Raw genomic sequence first — 22,015 nt, 5'->3', positions numbered from 1 at the left:
AAACTGTGCATGTACTGTGCTGAGAACAGTTTTTAACACTTTTTGAGTAAACTTATTTTAATGCCAGTGTCTTGAATCCAAACCACTATTAAGCCGTGGTAGAGAGGGTCGTTGTAGACTGGGTACGATGGTAATTACCTTTCCATCGGTGGGACATATACGGGGGCAGATTCAATCCCAGCCCTATAGACAGCAAAATTGGGGCTTCATCGGGTTCCGGGATCACGGAGCAATCTTAAACTTAAGACAAGGTTTCAATCATTAAACTTTGGATCTTCATTGGGTTATTTTCACTGAATTTTTTTTGCAGTAACTTACCCAGAATTTACATTGTCAAGCAATATTTTCACCTCGCTACGTATGAAATTACAATTTTAAAGTGATTTGAAATTTTGACTAAAGTACAACGTCGCTTCGTGATCCCGGAGCCAGGCCTCGCTGCTTGTGACGGCCTTTGCTGACAGTATTCGTTCGACGATGCTCGTTAGTTAATTTAAGATCACTAATCTTGAAAATTCTGTGACGTCGTAACCGTCAGTATGTCGCGGGTTTACTCCAGATACCCAACCCAACTGAAACATGTCTTTTTCAATTTGTAAATGTATTGTGTTAATAGTGGTGGACTTGATACTTAGTAACAAGCCAATTAAAACAGTTCACTCACAGTTCACATACACATAGCCAAATCTGTACCATTGCCCTTGTACATGGGCAGGTAGCCGCTGAGGAAGAAGCGAGAGCTGGAACTGAACCTTCTAATTTAGGCCCCGATTGCATATTGAAACATATAGCAAAAAATATGTTAAAATTTAATACACGCACGATTCCAGCTGATAACAATGAGATTCTGCTCAAGCCAAAATTCAAAGAGTTCGCACGAGTAAAGCTAAAGCTTTTCCGTTCCAGGTTGTCATAGATAAGTTCCAAGGAAACTTGCGCTTAACAACAGCTCAAACATCGTCTTTACACGGCGACCAAACATGGGCATGGAGCATGATATAAACTCATTACATTAATCTGTTAATATTAACAACCTGCAGTCTGAGTGATGCTAGAATGTATTCTGCTATTATAACATAATACTCTGTTATATTCAGCATAATATCGTAATGGTTGGGTAAAATTTATTTATTTATTTATTTGATTGGTGTTGTACGCCGTATACTCAAGAATATTTCACTTATTGGACGGTTAATTTATAGAAAATTTATTTATTTATTTATTTCATTGGTGTTTTACGCCGTATACTCAAGAATATTTCACTTATTGGACGGCGGCTAGCATTACTGTGGGAGGAAATCGGGCAGAGCCCGGGGGAAGAACCACGAGCACCCGCAGGTTGTTGGCAGAATAACAGAGTTGTCATGCTGAATTAATATAGCATATGTGTTATATTTAACAGAATAATCTGTTACAATAGCAGAATACATTTTTGCATCAGTCAGACAACAGACTTTCTGTTAAAATTAACAGATTAGTTTTTTGAGAGTTATGAATCCCTCCGTACAGGAACGAATGTCTCATTAATACATCACACATGTATTATTTACTCAGCGCCACAACAGACGACCTTAAAATGAATCAAACACCAATTTACACCAAATACCTCAAAATCCTGGATAATTAAATCTACTCCTTATTGTCTCTTCCTGACATGGCAACATTGCCGAAGTGACGACAAGGCATAATCATTCATTCAAATTCACCCCCGCCTCACACATAAATGCTTGTGAATACTGAACTAATACCAGTTTACCTAACAATTCAAAGGTAGACTTAAAAAAAAAATACCACATGTCAATTTACCAAACACACAAAGTATGATATTTCACTTATACGACGGCGGCCAGCAGTAGGCCTATAGTGGAGAAAACAGGGCAGAACCCGGGGAAACCCACGACCATCCGCAAGTTGCAGAGAGACAGTCCCACGTACAGCTTGCATTATAGCCTCGAACTAGTTTGTATTTAGCTCCGAATTTAACACTTAGAATTTCTTTTTGTATTTTTTGCTGCTATTTTATTGATAGAATCGTGTAGTATTATATCGCGCTGGTCATATAGGCTACACGAAGACAAAGTTCGAATCAGTTGTAATACTACGGCGCAGTAAAAACTAGTTGTAGTGAGTAAATTACACCATAAGTTATATGTGTTGCATGAAATACAGCCTTATATTTCGCCGGGAAAAATCAACATTTTCACGAGTCGGAAGGTTAAAAGTATCTTGTGTCATTTTGTTAGCACCTCGCCGCAACCCCGCCCATGGTTCAGTTTAAATTTTTATACTCATTCTGCTGTGAAACCAATGAACATACCATCTCATGTACAATATAACCAAACCATGATTCAAGTCCCTGTGGTTACAACACTGGACAATGGGTTACATCATTTCATAGTAGGGGGATTATCACAGGTGTTCATCCTTGTCAATCAAATCAGACACATTTAACTGTGCTGAAATGAACAACAATTTCACATTTATAAATCATTACTTAATGACTAATTTGAGAATTGAGGGAAGTAACTCTTCACGAGAAAGAAAATATTTATTTGTAGCACAGTTCCGCCCCATTTGTATTTTTCAAAACTGGCTGCTAGATGGCTCTAAATGTGCTTCCGTTCACATGTCATTGTGACCCAAAATGGCGGCTGTAGTAGAGGGTGTTTCATGAAGATCAACATGTTTTCGCTTCGTACAAGAATTGTTTGCATTGTGTCCTCGTAAAACTTTAGGATTAGATCAATATTGGTGAATGTTAATGAGAAAAAATCAAAATGTCTGAGGAGAAGGATGGTCTGAGCTTGTCGGATGACGAAGATGACGAATTCGACGAGGATGGGCATTTGCCAGAAATCCAAGGAACTTTGATGAAATGGACAAATTACATCCACGGTTGGCAAGACAGATTTATTGTCTTGAAAGATGGGACTTTGAGTTACTACAAATCTGAAAATGACACGTCGTTCGGCTGTAGAGGGGCCATCAGCCTAAGCAAAGCCTCAATTGTGGTAAGCATGCAAATTATTGCTGTTCTTCTGGATATTAGCCTACATCGTGAACACAGATGCATGCTATTTTTGTGTCAAGTGTTAGAGTGTATCTACCTCCTACCTGGCTAAAGAATTGAAACCTTGGCAGCTTTGTGAGTCCGAAGTATTGCTGCTTATTGAAAGCCGTTATTTTGAGTGACTTGTACGTCTAGGGATGTCTGGGTGGACCACCTGGACTCCAAAATCATCACACATTCATTGTCATACCCTTTACAGCACATGTGCTGCTCTCTATGATTGCTTTACACCAATGTCTTTCACTAGACCAAGGTTCGAAATAAGGCATGCACACGTGCACTTATGCACATAGAAAACAGTGCTCCCGACTTTCACATCTGTCTTGCACTGGATACATGTGAATATTTTGAGGAGAGAGCAGCAGATAATGACTGACTGATTTTATTTCTTCAAACTACATCAGTCTTCACATCAAACTCATATTATTCAGTCTGTATCAAGCAAAATGAAAAGTTCTAGAGTTTCGATGAAATATTATGGTGTACCAAATATATTAACTTTATGATGGTTATCTCCATATATTGTAGCTCTCATCTTCAAAATTCAAAGACCCATCCCGGATAGCTCAGTTGAGTGTCAGCTGCAGGAGCGGTAGATTCAGGGTTAATCCTGGGTGGGGTCACATGTTGTAATTTCCTCGTTTGGTGTTCAGCATTGAGGGGAAAGTGCAATGACTGGTTGACCCGTATCAGTATACTGGCTTGGGCAGGGCGGCTTACTTGCCCATAAGTCGTCTCCGCAAAATAAACAAGCGGTGAAATTCCTTTCATCAACAAGGAGGCACATTGCATGCACTCTAAGGATTCCTTCATCGTCATATGTCTGAAAAATTGTTAAGTATGACGTTAAACCCCAAGCACTCGCTCACAATTCAAAGTGAACAAGTTGTGAAATGTCATTCTATGTTTATTAATAAACAGAGTGAATTTCAAATACTAGTGAGTATAACTTTAAGCTTTTATAGAACATGCTCCTCATACGTGTACATGTGTGTCATATGATGTAGACAAAGGTATGGGTCATGATAACTATAATCAGCACACATTTTTGGAAGATAAACTGGGAAAACATTTAGGCAGAGAGTGGACTGTGGTCTACTGGTTAAGGGTACTTGTCTTTCAATGTGGGTGTAGGCTCAAATCTGACCTAGGTTGAGGTATTTGCAGATACACATGTTTTGACTTTTGGGGAGGCTCTGGGTGACAATAATCTGTCGATGGTGCTTAATACCACTTGTCTTCCACCAATATTGTGTGCACTGCCTGGGTGTATATCTATACATCACACATGTAAAGGTTTATCTCTGACTTACCAAAGGTCTGTTATTTGTATGTCCCCAGGCACTCTGATTTTCTTCACCTATAAAACTGTCTGCCATCAAATGAGTAAAAACTTTGAGACAATAGTATTTAAACATCAGACAAATAAGTGAACACATATGCCACATCATGCCTTTTATACATTTTGCGTACATGTATGAGAGCTTCTGGTACCCTGTGACATTTTCATAACTGGAGTAACATCATATACATGCTTACACATGCTCTTGTTTTTGTACCTTAAATAACCTAAAAACTTGACCACGATAGAGCATTTTTAGAGGAAATTAATTGTCACAAGATATTACCTGTGGGGGTGCTAAAATTTACATTTTCCCAGTAGGATATCAGCCTACCTTCCAAATACCTCGCAAAGCACATTCATAAAATCAACGGAATTTCCAGAATGTGGAAAAATGAACAACTTGGTCATGGGTGAAAAATTTAGGTCATTTAGAGTAGTTCTGGCTGGTCATCTGGACATCATACATGCATAGACACTGGGCTGAATCCTAATATACATATATGAATACTCTGTAACCACCTCTGTATTAATTTAGGGAATAAGGTTGCATTTAACATTAAATTATGCGTTTTCTGTATACTGGTAAATACCCTGTAGATTGGTGACAGTAATATGGCCGTATGTGCCACAGTAATGTTCTTTGAAGACCACTTTTCTTCCAACATATTTTGTATGGAAAAGTTTATCAGTAACTTGCCAAATATTGGTGGTTTACCACCTGGTTCTCCGATTTCCTCCATCCGTGATAATGAAGTGAACATTTTTTAAACAACAATCAAATAAATAAGTCCATTTAGAATGTATGGTAACTCGGTTTATATGTAGAGCAGTAGCCAGAGCATGGCTGGACTTGAACGAGGGTTTATTGGACTTTCGGCAAAAGCCAATAGTTCATTCTGTCGGCCAGTGCCTTTACCTGTATAATAATTCCTCTTGATATGCATCAATTTAATTGTAATTATTAATATTTCCCTTTTAAAGTGTTAAGTTTCAGTGCCACTTCTTCACCTTAATTTCATACTGGATGATGTGGTCTGATGGTCAGAACAATGTGCTTTTTTGTCACTCACAAACAGAATACATTTATAGAGGCGCTTAAAATGTGACAGAGTGAACACTTTTGTAACTACATGTACACATGTATATGTATAAGTTGTCACATGTGAAAGAAATGGAAGAATCACAGTAAATACAAATAGGACATGATCTTTCTGATCATAACCATGATTTTTATGGTGGCTAGTGAACATCGTAAATGATATTGTGTTGGTGTGGGTCATTTACCTGCCTCAATTGTATCATGCACAGTTTACATGATAGTGAGGCCATTGTTAAAAATATGTTTGTTGGGTATAAACCAACATTTCCAAAAAGAACCCTATTTTAAAGTTTTTAGTGTTTTCTCTCAGTGTTAATTTCTTTAGAATTTATACATATATCTCTTGTCTTCAGCCAGAATAATGAAAAAAAAAAAAAAGAATAAAAAAGATAAACAAATTTCACCCACCAACCCCTTTTTTTTCTCATAGGAATTATTTAGGATGGCCTAGCAATGGCTACTGAGCATTAGAAAAATATTGTTGTGGTACTGTTGATCATTTAATTATCAGCTTCTGATTGCATTCATGACTATGTGGCAGTGTACAGCCATGAGCCTGCATCCTTCCTTCACACAGTGGCTAATTGTTCTGTGTCTGGGGGCAGTTTGAATAGGCCCAGTGTAAATAACACAATTACATTGACCTTTTGTGGAATAATATAGGTTATAGGTAGACTGGTGTGCTGAATGTGACAGCAGTGACATTTAACGACACATGTAAACCCAGACAACCCACTTTGGTACATATAGAACTTCTGGGGTTGAGGCATGAAGTCTTTAGCCTGTGACGCTATGTTTACATTGTTGTTTATAGTGACACTTACATGTACCTCTATCAATTTCCACCTGTGGATATCTTATTTTCTGACAGTCTGATTAGCTAGTGTCTGGGTCACTGTGCTACGAACATTGTCAGATAACTTAGTTCTGCTCCTGAAAACAATGATGTGAGAACATGAAACCTGTGTGTAATGGTTGTACTGATCAGCCTGAGCAAGACAGCTTAGAACTGATTTTCACTTTTGTCTTACTGCTCTACATATTGTCATTTGCGGTGTTGGTTGTTCAGTCAGACTGCATTGTCTCCATATGCATTGTATGTAACCGCATAATATTATATGTGGAGGTCGGCTTTATCAGCCTAAAATTTGATGAAATACATGGTAACATAGTATTTGTGCACGCCTTTCGTGTCCAACATCTGTAATCCATATCATTGATTTTTCCAACCACAGCATATGCCTTAGTCTTCCTTAAACCTGGTTTTCATTGTGATCTAATTTTATTAGCTAGAAAATAATGTGAAGACTCGGGCCTCTGTGGCTGAGGGGGTAAGTCCGCCAACATGACGCAGTGACCCAGTAGCCTTCCACGAATGCAGTAGCTTTGAGTTCAAGTCCAGCTCATGCTGGCTTCATCTCTGACTGTACATGAGAAGGTCTACTAGCAGTTCCCCCCCCCCCCCCCCCCGGCTCTGCTCGGTTTCTTCTCATCATAATGCTGGCTGTCATCGTATAAATGCAATATTCTTGAGTACGGCGTAAAACAGCATTTAGATAAATAAAGAAATAAATATCTAGACCCCTCCACATATTAAAACTGAATTAGGCAAATTGTGAAATTGTTAGCAGACAGTGTTGTTGATGAGAACATGAGTCTTGTGATCATTCATAATGATATTAAATAATTATACAGAATAGAGAAAGACGGTAAATACAGGAAACAAGTATTTTGGAGGCATGCATGTGTAAGACTAATGTCCATGTAGTACTGCACTTGATGTACATGTCACTGCATGTTATTGCTAAAGCACTCCTGTAAATTGCAGGAAATGATTGATGTGAAGGGTTTTACAGCATAGTATTAGACTCCTAGAGAGTCAGGCATGTCTTTCAGTGGGTTTGGCTGTTTACTTAAGAGAATTACTGTTGACTTAGTCTCACATGTGACTCGTGCTCATGGCTGAAAGGTAGTTAATGTATATATGATGACATACGTTATGTACATATAAAGTGTCTCACACAGGAAATTAATGTTTTCAAATTTACTAACTAAAAAAAAAAGCCAAATAAAAACCCCCCAAAGACTTCTTTTTTTTTTTTAACCTTGTTCGTTTTATTTTACACATTTTATGACAATATTATTTTATGATTTTTTGACTGCATGACAAGATTTTTCATTCACAGAAGAGAGCCTTCATGGGCTGTTGAAGTGTGCTTCACAATCGCCACATATTACTTTGTAACCATGACAGCCAATCTTGTTAATTGTGTTCTTTAGGATTATTTGACATTGATGTTGTCAGATTGTCCATTTTACATGTACAACTAGCTGTTAAAGATATTCTGACGAGTTGTAACTATGTTTTCTGTTTGTCAGCCCCACCAGTTTGATGAGTGTCGCTTTGATGTCAGTGTCAATGACAGTGTGTGGTACCTTCGAGGTGTAAATGAAGAGGAGCGACAGCACTGGATATCCATGCTGGAGCTTCATAAGGTATTAACCATCATCCATGCAGTTATCCCCCCTTCTTTATTGTCTTGTTTACTTTTACAAGATGTTTTTATAGGTGTTATTGGTAATAGCTCTGAAAATCATCCCCTTGTTTTCTAATTGATAGGAAATGTATATATTCTTACTATATATTATAAACTTTTTTGCTTATTAAGTTGCAACATTTTCATCTGTTTAAATCACCCCACCTCCCCCACTTTTATAAAATCAACTTTTATATATACATGCAGTTTATTGTGACCCTTTTTAATCATGTTTAAATCATTGGGTGTTGATGAATAAACTAAACCACAAATGTAAAATATTCTTGTATCTATAGGTATAAAGATAAACGTGTCTTTTTTATGTTTTTTTTTTTTCTCTCTCAGCAAGCTGACTCTGGTTATGGCAGTGAGAACAACCTGCGTCGCCATGGCTCCATGATGTCCCTCACCTCAGCCACTAGCCTCTCTACAGCTTCTGCTTCCTCCTTCAAGGTACAGACTCCGGCTCTTATTACATCATATGATCTACCTGTAGCATCAGTTGCGTTCAATTGCTATCCCACTCCACCACCAGCATGCACAATGTACATCTTTTTTGGTTTATCATTGCATTGAGCCATCGTTATTGTACATGTACATAACTGACAGAACGCTATTGTTATTTAGTTTAGCTCAAGTTTAGTTGGTGAATTTCATTTGTTCTCATTAAAAATTATGTGCACATAGATTGCTTAGTATACAGGGATGAGAATTTTCAGCTGATTTCACTGAAATATGGGTTTTTAAATTATCTAATCTATGACCCAAATGGCCAAGACTAATTGTTTTACTAATGAGGGTCAGCTACTAGAAGAAATTTTAGATGATTTTGATGGAAAAGATTCTACTCCCTGAATGGGCTGTATAAACTGTTCTTCACCTTTCTTGATGTGTTTTCGAACAGGCAGACTTTCATGGAAAACATATTCATTAAATTTTATTTAAAAAAAAAAAATGGTAATGGTGTGAGAATTTAATGTTTAAAGCAAAACTCCAGGAGTTCAGCAGTAATATGATGCACCCTACATGACCATAAATTTCATCCAACTTGCCCATTTCTCCTGACTCTGAGAGTTCTGTTTATTGTAGAAAGGTATTTTGAGGTTTGCTTGGAACATGGGATGATATTCTACTGGAAAACTTTAAGTTTTAGCACCAAAAAAGCATATTTTGTGATATTTATTTGCGTCTAAAAATGCACTTTTGTGGGTGACAGTTTAGGTCAGTTAGGGTATGCTGATTACACAGAAAATTGTTGGGCCAGCATTCTTTATTTCCTCACACAGTCCCATACATGTACCTTATGTTTGTTGGTTTTCTTTTAGTAAGGCAAATGTTTTTAATATTATCGTACCAAGTCTTACATTTCTTCCAATATTTTAGCCTTGTGATTTGCTCTTTTGGGCGAATGTACATACATGTAATTGTAGCAGGAATATGTAGCGTCTTTGTTTTCCACATGGTTAGTCCATGTAATGAACAACATAATCATGTCTTTACTTTTCCCAAAAAGCTAGGAGAGAAATGTAATTTTTTTTTACTTTCAGCTAATCTACTAATATCTGTATTAAAAGTTAGAAGAATTAGGGTACTCCAGAAATATTAATGTAAATGTACTTGCACTCTCCCATGTACAGTACATGGAGGGAATTGACCAAGGTTGTGATGAAAAGTGCGTTTGTTACTGCGAAGCCAGGGATGCTAGCAATAACACCTTTGTTAACTTTGTTGTTGCTGTTGTAGCGAGGTCGTGGACTGCGAGAGAAGCTGGCAGAGATGGAGACGTTTCGGGACATCCTCTGTCGCCAGGTTGACACCTTACAGAGTTACTTTGACAGTTGTGCCTCAGCTGTGGTCCACGGCACAGTCCATGATTGTAAGTAGTTTTGTATTTGTGAAGTAGATGTACTCACCAGAGTATTTTGTTACATGGCCTGAAAGCTAAACTTGTGATCTCTTTACTAACAGATGGTGTCTGCGAAAAAAATTGTTCCCCTGGTGTTGGACTATAGGAAAATGTCTATATTTGAATCGCTCTTAATGATAGTCCTTTCGTTGGATTTGTATAATTTTCATCTTTGGAGACAGTAGGTGATTTTCTTCTTTTTATACAACCAGGGTTTATTGGTCAGTGTTGAAGTGGCAGACATAGGCGTTTTGCCCTTTGTTTCAACATGAGGTTGCCATTTTGCTTTCGCACAAACAAGAGCAGTCATGTGCTTTCCAACTTCCAGGCTGTCTTACAGAATAAGGAAACCTGCTATTTAGATGATCACTGTGAGGATGGCAGTTATTCTACTCCAGTAATCCAGCAGTTTGGCAACCATATTTCCTTCTAATTGTATTTCAGTGGAATATGACGAAAAAAATGTCATACCCATTGCCCGTGTAGTTATTATGATACATGTGCATGTAAATACTAGAAGTGGAATTACCAAGTAATGATGACCAGATTGTGTGAGGGTACAGGAAGTAATAATGTTGGAATATCTGACTACAAGTTGTAGTGGTAGAATAAGGGACTACAAAATATAGTGGTAGAATAAGGGACTTCGAGTAATAGTGGCAGAATAAGGGACTACAAGTAATAGTAGCAGAATAAGGGACTACAAGTAATAGTGGCAGAATAAGGGACTAGAAGTTACAGTTATAGTCGCAGAATAAAGGACTACAAGTAATAGTGGCAGAATAAGGGACTACAAGTTACAGTTATAGTGGCAGAATAAAGGACTACAAGTAATAGTGGCAGAATACGGGACTACAAGTAATAGTGGCAGAAAAGGGACTACGAGTAATAGTGGCAGAATAAAGGGACTGCAAGAAATAGTGATAGAATAATGTGACTACAAGTAATAGCGATAGAATAAGAGACTACAGGTAATAGTGACAGAAGAAGGGAATGCAAATAATAGTGGTGGAATGAGGGATTACAAGTAATAATGGTAGAATGAGGGACTACAAGTAATAGTGGGAGAAAGTTGAACTACAGGTAATAGTGACAATAATTTCTGCCGACATGGCTGAGGCACCTCTCTGGTCAGCTGACAGGAAAGATTATTATTCTAGTAGTTTGAAGATTTCTTCATGGTCTATTGTTCAAATCCTGGTTTGTCATTAAGTAATACTAAAATGCCCCTAATATAAACCCTTCATCTTTTCTCCATCTGCTGTGTCCAGAGTTTCTACAGTGATGAGTTCAGTTCAGTTCATATTCAGAAACCAGCATGTCATTGTAAGGTGATGAATGGAAATGTTAAATTTATTGTCATTTATTGTTGTATTTATTTGCTGCTATTCATTGTTTTGTTGATTTATTCCATTGGTTTTTTTATATCGTACTCAAGAATATTTCATTTATAAGATAGTGGTCAGCATTATGGTGGGATGAAACCATGAGCTGGAACTCACATTGATTGCATTGATGAGACATTGTGCCCTGCTATCATGCTAACTAGGAGGCCCCTCTTGTTAGAACCAGCACACTTGCATATATAATCAAATATATTGGAATTTTCCTTGTAATTTCATTACATTTGTCCAGTTATCCACATGCTTCATGGTTGTTTCCCTTTGTTTGAACTCTTCAGTGGCAGACCAGGATGATATGGATGAACCATATGACTATGACCAGCCAAACTCTACCACCCCCACCGCCCAGGCACAAGGGACCGGTCTCAAGGGCAACGACTTGGGTAAGGCGCAGGACAGTAATAGTGTATAGAATAGTTTATCTACCAGAATCTTTAGTGTAGTAAACATATTCTACACTGGAAGCGTGATTCACAGTTCAGTTTGAAACTGATTTTATTTCCTGATTATGATTGTGCTAAAGTTAATATGACATAATGTTAGTTGTGTGATCACTCCGTGACTCCATATAGAAAGATAGGTGTCTGTGAGCTTTATATTGTGACTGGCCCAGATAGCACAGTTGGTAGAGTGTCTGCTTCAGGAGCGGTAGATCCAGGATCAATCCTGGGTCGAGTCAACCTAAGACTTTAAAAGAGGAAGTTGTAACTCCCTCACTTGGCATTCAGCATGAAGGGGATAGTGCAATTACTGGTTGACCCATATCAGTATAATGGCTCGGGCGGGACAGATTACTTGCCTTCGGTAAGGCGTCTCAGTGAAGCTACTCTAGATAAAAGAGCAGTCGAAATCCGTCCTGCAACAAGGAGGCTCATTACGTACACCTAAGCAATTCCTTCGTCGTCATGTGACTGAAAAATTGTTAAACTCCAAACGCTCACTCACACACTTTATGTTGTGCCAGCTTACTCATCCCAAATATATTTCATTATATAGTCACCAAGTTGCATTGTAACAAATTTATCATGCAGAAGACCATCGGTATGTAGTAAATTTGCATGAAGCATGACTGTTGTCAACAGTGATAACTGACAACCCTGATGAACCCCCGTGGCCTACTTTAGCAGTGTGACATCATATTTTTGTACAGCCTCGCTTCTCCAACAACATGGCCGCCATTCCATTGACTTCAAAGGGGAGGCATTCACATTTAAAGCTACTACTGCTGGAATTCTCTCTACCTTGACTCATTGCATAGAATTGATGGCACAGAGGGAAGATGCTTGGCGGAAACGACTTGAAAGGGTAAGCCAATTTCATTAGAGGTCCAAATTAGGAAGGATCAGGAAAAACTATAGAGCTTTAAAATTCCAAAGGGGCCAAAGTACGTAGATGTGCTCATGAGAAGACATTACATTCTGGTGATGTTTTGAGGTAGCTTCTAACATCGTTTTGGTTTTAATTCCTTCATTTATTGCTTGTGACATTTCAGTATTGAGGCAAGTTAAAATTTACACAGTTATTTATTCATTTATTTGATTTGTGTTTTACGCCGTGCTCAAGAATATTTCACTCATATGACTGCGAACATCATTACGGTGGGAGGAAAACTGTGGGAAACCCATGACCATCCACAGGTTGCTGAAAGACTCTATTATAAAGAGGTAATTAAATTAGTTGTTGCCATATACAGGAATATCGGGGAATTTGCAGCTCTTACTGGCTTCCTGTCCAGCTGTATATTGGAAGGTCTGACAGCAACTTGAAAGTGGTCGTGGGTCGTTTTTCACTTGAAACAACTGCCAGAGTATAAATCAGAAATTCTGGAGTAGAGCATTAAACAACTTATCAGTTACCCAAATTCTTGTCAAATTTGGGACAGATATTAGTAGTGTTGATAGTAGAATATTACATTTCTTTACCACCCTGTTGGAAAAGTAAAGATATGAGTATGTTGGTCATTAGATGGCCTAACCATGTGAGAAAAAAGAAACTCAATATTCCTGCTTTACATATATACTGGCTAAAATGAGCAGACCACGCGTCCTAAACTTTAGAAGGAATAGGATACCCTAAAGGATCGATCGCATAAATAGCATTTTTTGAGGCAAATTAATGTCATGAGATATTACTTTTGGTGCTAAAATTTACATTTTCCCAGTAAGATATCATCCTACCGTCCTACCAAATCACGTTTCTAAAGTCAATAGAACTCCCAGAATCTGGTAAAATGAGCAACTTTGTCATAGACAAATTTTGAGGTCATTTTATGGTAATCAGTCAGTTAAACAAGGTATTCGTATACATGTATGAACAGTGCCATCTATTAAGGAACAGTGTAAACAATGGTTTCAGGTAAAGTACTCTTCAATCTCTCATGTTTTTCAACATCTAGTTTACTTTGTCAAGACTTTATACCCAAGTGCATCTGTACTCACACCTTCACTCTGTTAACATTTTAAGTTCGAAGGTAAAATTTTCAATGAGACTATGAAAACTATCAAAAGTAGACTTAGCATTATTTGTGTTGTTGATGATCTTTTGTAACACGTGCTGGTAGTGTTGTATAACACTGTCGTGTTGATGTTGAATAATGTGTTGTGTTTGTGATGTTGAGTAGCGTGTTGTGTGTGTGATGTTGAGTAAGCTGTTGTGTGTGTGATGTTGAGTAAGCTGTTGTGTGTGTGATGTTGAATAACATGTTGTGTTGTGATGTTGTGTAACACGTTGTGTTGGTGTGTTTTATAGGAGGTGGAGAAGAGGAAGAAGATTCAGGAGGTGTACAAGCTGACTGTGGCTGACAAGGCCAAACCTATTGTAGTTGGAGGACCAGATTACGAGGTATGGTAGTGGGGAAAAGGCAAACTCTAACCATGAGATTCACTGTCACATGATACAGGCAATTTATAGTAACCATAACAAATGTACAAATGCTGCTAAAGGTAAAAATTTTAGAAATGTTTATTTTCTCTTAATTTCATGTGGAAAATGTTTTATTTAACGTTACATGTACTTCTTACTGGAAGTACGATTCTCCCACCAAACACTGGCCGCCCTTGTGTAAGTCAAATATTCTTGAGAATGGCGAAAAACACCAATCAAATGAATACATGTAAGTTAATAAATACTGAATCAGTTTCCTTGTTATTCCATAGTTCCATATTTAGCTTAATTTTAGAGGTATTGAAACAGTTTCTGTGTTTTAGAGCAATTAATTAGGACTCAGAAAAGTGGCCTAATTAAGAATTTGTATCTCACACTGCCACTTTCGCAAGTAGCATGTCATGGACAGAACTCAAAGGAGCATCTTTTCGCAGACTTGGCTGTCTGCCAGTAGAATTGTTACTTCTTTATTTTGGAAAGTGGAAGCTTCTTTTGTCAGGCATTTGTGAATTGAAATGAGTAGATGGGTTTTCAGGTCTTGTTAAGAATGTGTCAGTATAGGGAGCAAGTACTGGATAAAACAGTATAGCGAGACTGGGAAACAGTGCTCGAGAATGTCAGCATGAAGCCTCGAACAAATACAAAGCATACATGTAAACATATACATACCTGCATGCTGTGGGCAGAAGGCTTGCTGGCAAGGCAAAGCTTGTAGCTGTATAACTCTTTTGGTCATGAAATATAATTCTGGTTACTTCCTTATTGACATTCACAGTGATCTCCCTTTGACTGCAATATCCATGTGCCATCAAGTCAATGAAACCTGATTGTGTAAGGTGTTAATTTAGATACATACTTGTATATGATTTTATTCACTTATAAATCCTTAATTAATAACACTGATTAATGCGTGATCCGTCAACATTGCAGGAGGGACCACACTGTGCCATCAATGAGGACGAATTCTTTGATGCTGTTGATGCTACTTTAGATAAGCTGGAGAATGAAGAAGAAAGGGTAACATTTCCTATTTTTATCATTATTATCTCATGCTTTCTCAAAAAGCCAGGGTTTTAAGTTGATCTGTCTGTTCGTTCGGCTTCAGTTTCCATGCAGTAACATCTGTACAGTTAATTGAATATTGTCTTATTTTGTGTTCAGGTTCACTTTTGGAGATCCGATCGAATTCCAAAACCATCTGGAACCATCTGGAACCATGTGTTTTCTGTGTTTTTTTGGCCCAAAATTTTGAACATGACTAAGTTACTCATTTTGCTGGATTCCAAAAGTTTTGTGAATCTGGAAAAGCTGTTTTAATGTTTGTGTAGAAGGTAGGATTACTGTACCCAAAATAATATACTAGTACATTTATTTCCTTCATTTTTTGTTGTGTGGTTGCGTAATACAGTACAGTAACTAACATGGGTTGAAGTATATTTCAGGCTTCGCTGTTTGAGATTCAGACTACTTCTCACATGTGATGTATACTTATGGTATGATTTATATCTAAGTACTCAATGTGTGTTCTCTTATTCCAGAGACGTGCAGTTAAGAAAATGGAGAGGCCTCCAGTGAAGATAGCCCTTTCACCTAGTAGTCCATATTACAATGAGGTACATGTAGGTTACACTAGCTATACGGTGTATAAATGCACATGAACTACAAGGTCTGGCAGCAACCTGTGGATGGTCGGGTTTTTTTCCGGGTTCTGCCCTGTATCCTCCCACCATACTGCAGGCCACTGTTGTATATGTGAAATTCTCTTGAGTGCGGCGCAAAACAACAGTGAAATCAAACATGTACTACACGTGTATCTGCCACTTACACAGATATAAGTACATGTAGTTTGTAGAGGAAAATAACCGATGTCACAAGCTGCAACTCGTGCTCATTTCAAAAATGACCCCACGACATAGAACAAGAAGTGCCGCAGCCCTGACAACACCACCACCATCATCCCATAGATCTATCATAGATTCAAGTGACCTGGGCGTAGTACGTGCCAAAATGGCATACCAAGAGTCTTTCAAGATCACACAGGTTAGAGAGTAACCCTCACGAACTAGCAACACTGAAAGAATGAATGATCATGGCTTAATGCAATATTTCATATTTCGCCATATTGTGGTGACTGAAAGATGGGATTTTACAGTAGTTGCTAGATTGAATGTGTATACATTTTGCACAATCTGATCTGGCAGCTCAACGGTCCCAGTAAAATCGTGTCCTTAGACTCTGTTAGTTCACAAGATGCCTGACCATGTTTCGTCTAAACCTGTGTGAGCTTGCGAGACTTCTGGGATGCTTCTGGAAGCCCATTATGTGTCCAACACTTTGCTCAAAGGGTAGTTTTTTTTTTAAGAAAAAATTTGACGAACGTATATTTAGGTTTTGTGTAATCACGTTACACTGTAGAATAACTTTAGTATGCTCTCAGGATAGTACAGTACTGGTATCCAAACCTTAGTTTAAGGATGTTTGTTGTTCTTTTGTATATCATCAGATTAACCAAGTGGTGGGTAGTCACTTAAAACACATGGACGAGATGACAGAGGAAGGGGAGAGCACTTGGACGTTGATCCATGAGGAAGGGGAGTTGAAGGTGTACAAGAGAGAGATCGAGGAGAACGGGATAGTACTGGATCCACTCAAAGCTGTACACACAGTCAAGGTAATCCATTCGAGACCGCGGACATCCGGGCATTGGCCGTTTTCCACACACTAACACACATACGGTGGTGAAAACATTGTCTAAATAACATGGGCGTTGATACCAAACTCTGCTTCATGGCCTCATAAATCCAAAACCAGGTTTTGTTGACGTTCAAAATTTATATAGGCTGTGCCCATTGTTCTGTTGTCTTACATCCTGTAATTTCTGATTATTGTCAGCCGTAGTTGGCTGAATATTGTTCAATGTTGGTTCATTTCCTTATATCTTACCAGGTTATCTTTTGACTCGTCGTCTGCTTGCTGCTGACTCATATGAGCAAAGTACACACATGTTTGTGGTTGTAAATAGCAAATTTCCTGACCATTTTTAGCTTGCATAGTACAAGACTAGCTGATGTCACACCCTGATCATCAGCGTAGGCATCCAATAATGGGGAAAGGAATGTTGAAGTAAATGTTAAGGGTGTGGTATCTTAAAAAGTAATGCATGTATTGAACTGAGGTTTTACGTACCTCTAGAACATAATAGTATGAGCGGGATGTTCTGTCTTTGATCATCTGTGTGCATATTTATTACCCTAAATTACAAAATTCATTACTTGGTGTATTGTGTATCAGAATCAACTAAACAAAATGTAAGGAGTGGGTTCTTAAAAAGTACTGCGTATATTCAGCTCAGGTTTTGCACACATGTAGAACACAATTACGTGAGGGGGATCTTCCATGGTTCATGCTCGGTGTGCATACTAATTATTAAAGTCACGGCTTCAGTACTTTATATATTTATGCCTCTCCTAAAGGCCAGCTTTTTGGTAGCCTTACAAACAAATGTAATTTTGTTTTACTGCAGTTTATTGAAAACCAGTCACATCATATTAAAATTTATAAAGTTAAGCCCTTTTTTTATTTATATGGCAAGACTGTATTTGAAGAACTTACGAGTTCTTAGGACGATCCTTCTTGTTTTGATCATTAACAATAAGCCTGATGGCGTGATCTGTTTTTCACTCTACCAAGCGGGTTCTGCCCCGTTTCCACCCACCATAATGCTGGCCGCCGTCGTATAAGTGAAATATTCTTGAGTACGGCGTAAAACACCAATCAAAAAAAAAAAAAAAAAAAAATCACTCTACCAAGCCAGGTGTATCTTGAAATTCTGAAGCTCTGATTTTTTGCGGCATTAGTGTTCTGCATAGAGATTTGTAATAAACCCCCATTTTATCTTCATCCTCTGATTAACATTATTTTTCTTCAAAAAATAAGAACTTTAACAGAAATATTCTGGAAGACATTTCCAGAGAATGTGGTGTAACAGTTGAACCACAAGTGCTTGGATTTGTCCAACAGTGTTTTCATTTGTTCTGAACTCTGTCTATCTCTTGTTGCATAGGGTATAACTGGTCATGAAGTGTGCCATTATTTCTGGGACATAGGCTGCAGAATGGAGTGGGAAGGTAAGCTTTAGCAGGACTTGTCCTGCCACAGGAAGACAAAGTATAGGTACACATGCCTAAAGACTCATCCTTATCATATGACGTAAAACCCCAAGCCTACATTTACTCATTTTATGTGAATGGCACACGGCCAGTAAGGTCTCTTGTATAGCTCTCATTTCGTTAATGAAGGTACCACTTGTAAATCTGATTGCCATCATTTGAGTGAAGAATTCTTAATTCATATTTAAGTACCAATCAAATCAATAAATCAACTACCAGTACCAGTATGTACATAGCTGCTACGTGCATGTTGAAAGCAGATGAGTCAACTGTTTATAATGGACATCTTTTGTGGCTTAATGGTTAAATCGTCCGTGTTACCAAACACTTTAAAAATGGTACCCGTTGCTGCCTAAGCAACTATGCACTTAGCACTGAAAGGTTGGAGAAAGGAAACAGGACTGGTAGGCCCCCACTACCTGCATGTGGTGTCATGTCGGGTGTCTTGGGCATGATAACTCAGTGGCGGACCCTCCCTTCTGCAAGATGATGTAAAATTGGTAAATATGGTAAATATGATGTAAAATTGGTAAATATGATTTAGAATTGGTACGTAGCATGTAAAAACCCAAGCTTATCTACGTGCGCATACATTAATTAATGCCAACATGACCTGTTTTTTTTTACCTCGTAGGCACCATAGACAGCAGCGAAGTTGTGGAGTGGTTGTCAGAAGACACCAACATTTGCCATAATGTGATAAAGAGGGTGTGGCCAGCTTCTCAGCGTGATGCGGTTTTCTGGTCACACATCCGCCATGTGCCCAGCATGGACGATGAGGGCCCTGACCGATGGATTGTGGTCAACTACTCCACAGACCACCCCTCAGCTCCGGTCAGTCATAAACACAACCACCTTCCTAGTCTGTCAGCCCATTGCTTGACCTCTCTACCTTATGTTGTATACCCCTACTCTTTTACATTTTCCTTTTTATCCCAAGCTCCTATGCAATATAAAAAAATTGTGCAGATTTTTAAAAAAAAAAATTTTTCATGTTTGAAAAACAGCGTGATCCTTTTATACATTTTAAATATTTAGTGGGAGATAAAAATTGTGTGACTGCCTGGTTTCCTCCAACCGTAGTGCTCGCAGCTGTCGTATAAGTGAAGTATTTTTGAGCACGGCATAAAACACCAATAAATAAATGAATAAATTGTCTAAATTTTATTATAATTTAAGTTGGCGTGTGATTTGCACACCTTATTCATTTCTGATTCAGAGCGAGGAGAAGTGAGTAATGTACTTCAGATAATTATGTACATGTAGTTATAGTGTCGACCCACACCCATTGCACTTGTGACTAGCGATGTGTTTCTTTGATGTTTTCAGTCTAACAAGTATGTGCGTGTGAAGATGAACGTTGCTATGACGTGTCAGACAGTCATTCACCCACCTAGTGACGGCAATATTTGTAGAGACGACATTCAGTGTAAAATTAGTTATACAGCAAATGGTGAGTTATACTCTATATGTCAGATTTAGGTGACCAAACTTAGAGTGAACATAAAGTCTGCCACTATATATTCATAAAAAAATTTTATAAAGTTTTGAAAGCCGAGAAGATGAAGTTCAACACTGGGGATTTGGCACTGATGGACAAGTCACCTTAAGCAGCCATGTTGTAGAAGCCCTGATGAACTTGGCGTCTCGTTATAATTGGCTGTCATGTCAGAAAACTTATTAGCTCACAGTTGTCATTGTGGTTTCTTCTAGTGGATTTTGCGGTTAGTTTAAGTGTTAAACTGATGCATTTTGAACCTGTGTCACAATGCGTATATGTTGGGCAGAGTACTGCAGTAACTTGTCAGGGTGAGCTGCCGGAGAATGGCCTCAGGACAGTCATTGCTTGAAGAAAAATATTATGATATGGTACAGTCAGCTAGGCTAAGTGCCTACACCCATGCGGGACGAGGACGCGTCACTCTAACCAAATGAGTGGCTTGGTACTGACGATTGTTTGCTGTTTATTTTGTTGATAAACAGTGTAGAATTTTAAAAATATTTTTAGAATATTTTTGAAATACTATTTTATTAATTAATTCAGCTTTAGTGGCTGACTTCATGTTAACTTTAAAAAGTTGCTTTATACTGTAAATCTTCAACCTTTTCAACCACTTGAACACTTTTTTCATTGGAGTTTGTGCACACACCTGTTATCAAAGTGATGCTAAAAATGTTCTGTTTGTGTCACTAAAGATGCAAGCTTCATAAAACTGCAATATATTTTTCTACACTTCATTGTTCTCACAATATGTTTCAAAATATTGGTTTCAGACCGTCGAAAAGGTTGAAAATTAGGGTATTTCAACTTTAACTGTAAATTTTTAGTGTCTTAAATTTTATGGTTTATCTTATAATTTTAATGGCTGTTTGTAACCTGTGTTGATGTTGCTTGTGACCTGCAGATGGTCGTGGGTTTCCTCTCACCATAATGCTGGCTGCCGTCGTGTAAGTGAAATGTTTTTGTGTATGGTGTAAAACTCTAATCAAATGAATAAATAAATAAATCCATCAATATGTTGTGAATATCTGCATATGATGCGTGGGAAAGTTCATCAGTATTTAAACTTGCCAATGGTTGGTGGTTTATTCCTTGTACTCTATTCAGCTCTCCACAGTTATAAACTGTCTTTTGATGCCAGTGTTTGTCTTTTTCCAGTGAATCCTGGTGGGTGGGCACCTGCCACAGTACTGCGACAAGTCTACAAAAGAGAGTACCCTAAGTTTGTCAAGCGCTTCACCCAATATGTTAAAGACAAGACAGCTGAGCTTCCCATATTGTTTTAAGACAAAATATGTAGCCATTTCGAACTTCGGTAACTTCAATCCCCATCAACACTCCAGGTCTATTCATACCCAGTTTATAAAAGCTTTCAGCTAAATTAATAGAACCAAATAAGAAGTAGCTTTTCTAACCAGCTGTCAGCTGTGTTACCATGATAAAATAGGTTTTCATTTTTTTTTTAAAAATTTTTTTGTGTCACTGTGCTTTTATTTACAGGGAATGTTTTTTGTTTTCCTTTTGTTATTCCAAAACAGGCCTCATCAGTATTTCCATATACAGTTTGTCATATATTTCACCAGTGTCTGACTGTGTTTTTGTATATAGGATTTCAGAGATTATAACGTCTTTGCCTGTAATATGTATATTTGTTTGTTGTAAATTTCCCTCAAATAAAAATTGTCCATGTTAATATTGCTCATGTAGGGTACATTAGTTCAAGTGTCAATTTGAAAAGGAAACTAAGTCCTAGAAAAAGATGCAATTTTGAAGCAGTGTTCATTTTGGGCTGGTTGTACAAAATAAGTTATTTTCCTTCCGAAAATTCACATCAAGTGAACAGGAAAAAACCCCTAGTCATTGTATCATATTTTTCCATAAATGTAGCTGTTGAAATCGTTTTCCCCTCCTCTCTCGCTTAAGTCCCAGACTAGATTTTGCATGGACATTGAAAGGTGTCCATTGACAATCAGAATATAAAGGTGTCCTGTGACAGTTTTCAAATTGTCACTGCTTGGCATAATTTCATCTCATCAATCATCTTCGTTCGGGAAGGGTGAGAGAATGAAAAGAACAACTGTTAGCTATCTGGAAAACTACAT

General features: G+C 37.9%; 1 protein-coding gene across 1 annotated transcript; it reads left to right on the top strand.

The window, feature by feature from the left end:
* Nucleotides 1–2,657: 2,657 nt before the first annotated feature.
* On the top strand, nucleotides 2,658–22,015 carry LOC135472109 (ceramide transfer protein-like). The gene is made up of 14 exons (XM_064751463.1): nucleotides 2,658–3,011; nucleotides 7,894–8,010; nucleotides 8,397–8,504; nucleotides 9,795–9,927; nucleotides 11,639–11,743; nucleotides 12,511–12,665; nucleotides 14,109–14,201; nucleotides 15,174–15,260; nucleotides 15,782–15,856; nucleotides 16,747–16,914; nucleotides 18,307–18,370; nucleotides 19,047–19,246; nucleotides 19,742–19,865; nucleotides 21,072–22,015. Exons 1-14 carry the CDS (start codon nucleotides 2,778–2,780, stop codon nucleotides 21,197–21,199), a joined length of 1,791 nt encoding a protein of 596 aa, XP_064607533.1. The 5' UTR covers nucleotides 2,658–2,777; the 3' UTR covers nucleotides 21,200–22,015.

Source organism: Liolophura sinensis, chromosome 8 (genome assembly GCF_032854445.1).
Source record: "Liolophura sinensis isolate JHLJ2023 chromosome 8, CUHK_Ljap_v2, whole genome shotgun sequence".
Lineage (NCBI taxonomy): Eukaryota > Metazoa > Mollusca > Polyplacophora > Chitonida > Chitonidae > Liolophura > Liolophura sinensis.
The sequence above is the reverse complement of the archived record's forward strand: the minus strand, read 5'-3'. Positions and strand labels throughout refer to the sequence as shown.

Bases quoted from the DNA above. Each gene is read 5' to 3' on its own strand.
- LOC135472109 (XM_064751463.1), top strand. From the start codon at position 2,778: ATGTCTGAGGAGAAGGATGGTCTGAGCTTGTCGGATGACGAAGATGAC. The intron at 11,744-12,510 runs GTAAGGCGCAGG...ATTTTTGTACAG, and splicing joins TCTCAAGGGCAACGACTTGG to CCTCGCTTCTCCAACAACAT. The intron at 14,202-15,173 runs GTATGGTAGTGG...TCAACATTGCAG, and splicing joins TTGGAGGACCAGATTACGAG to GAGGGACCACACTGTGCCAT.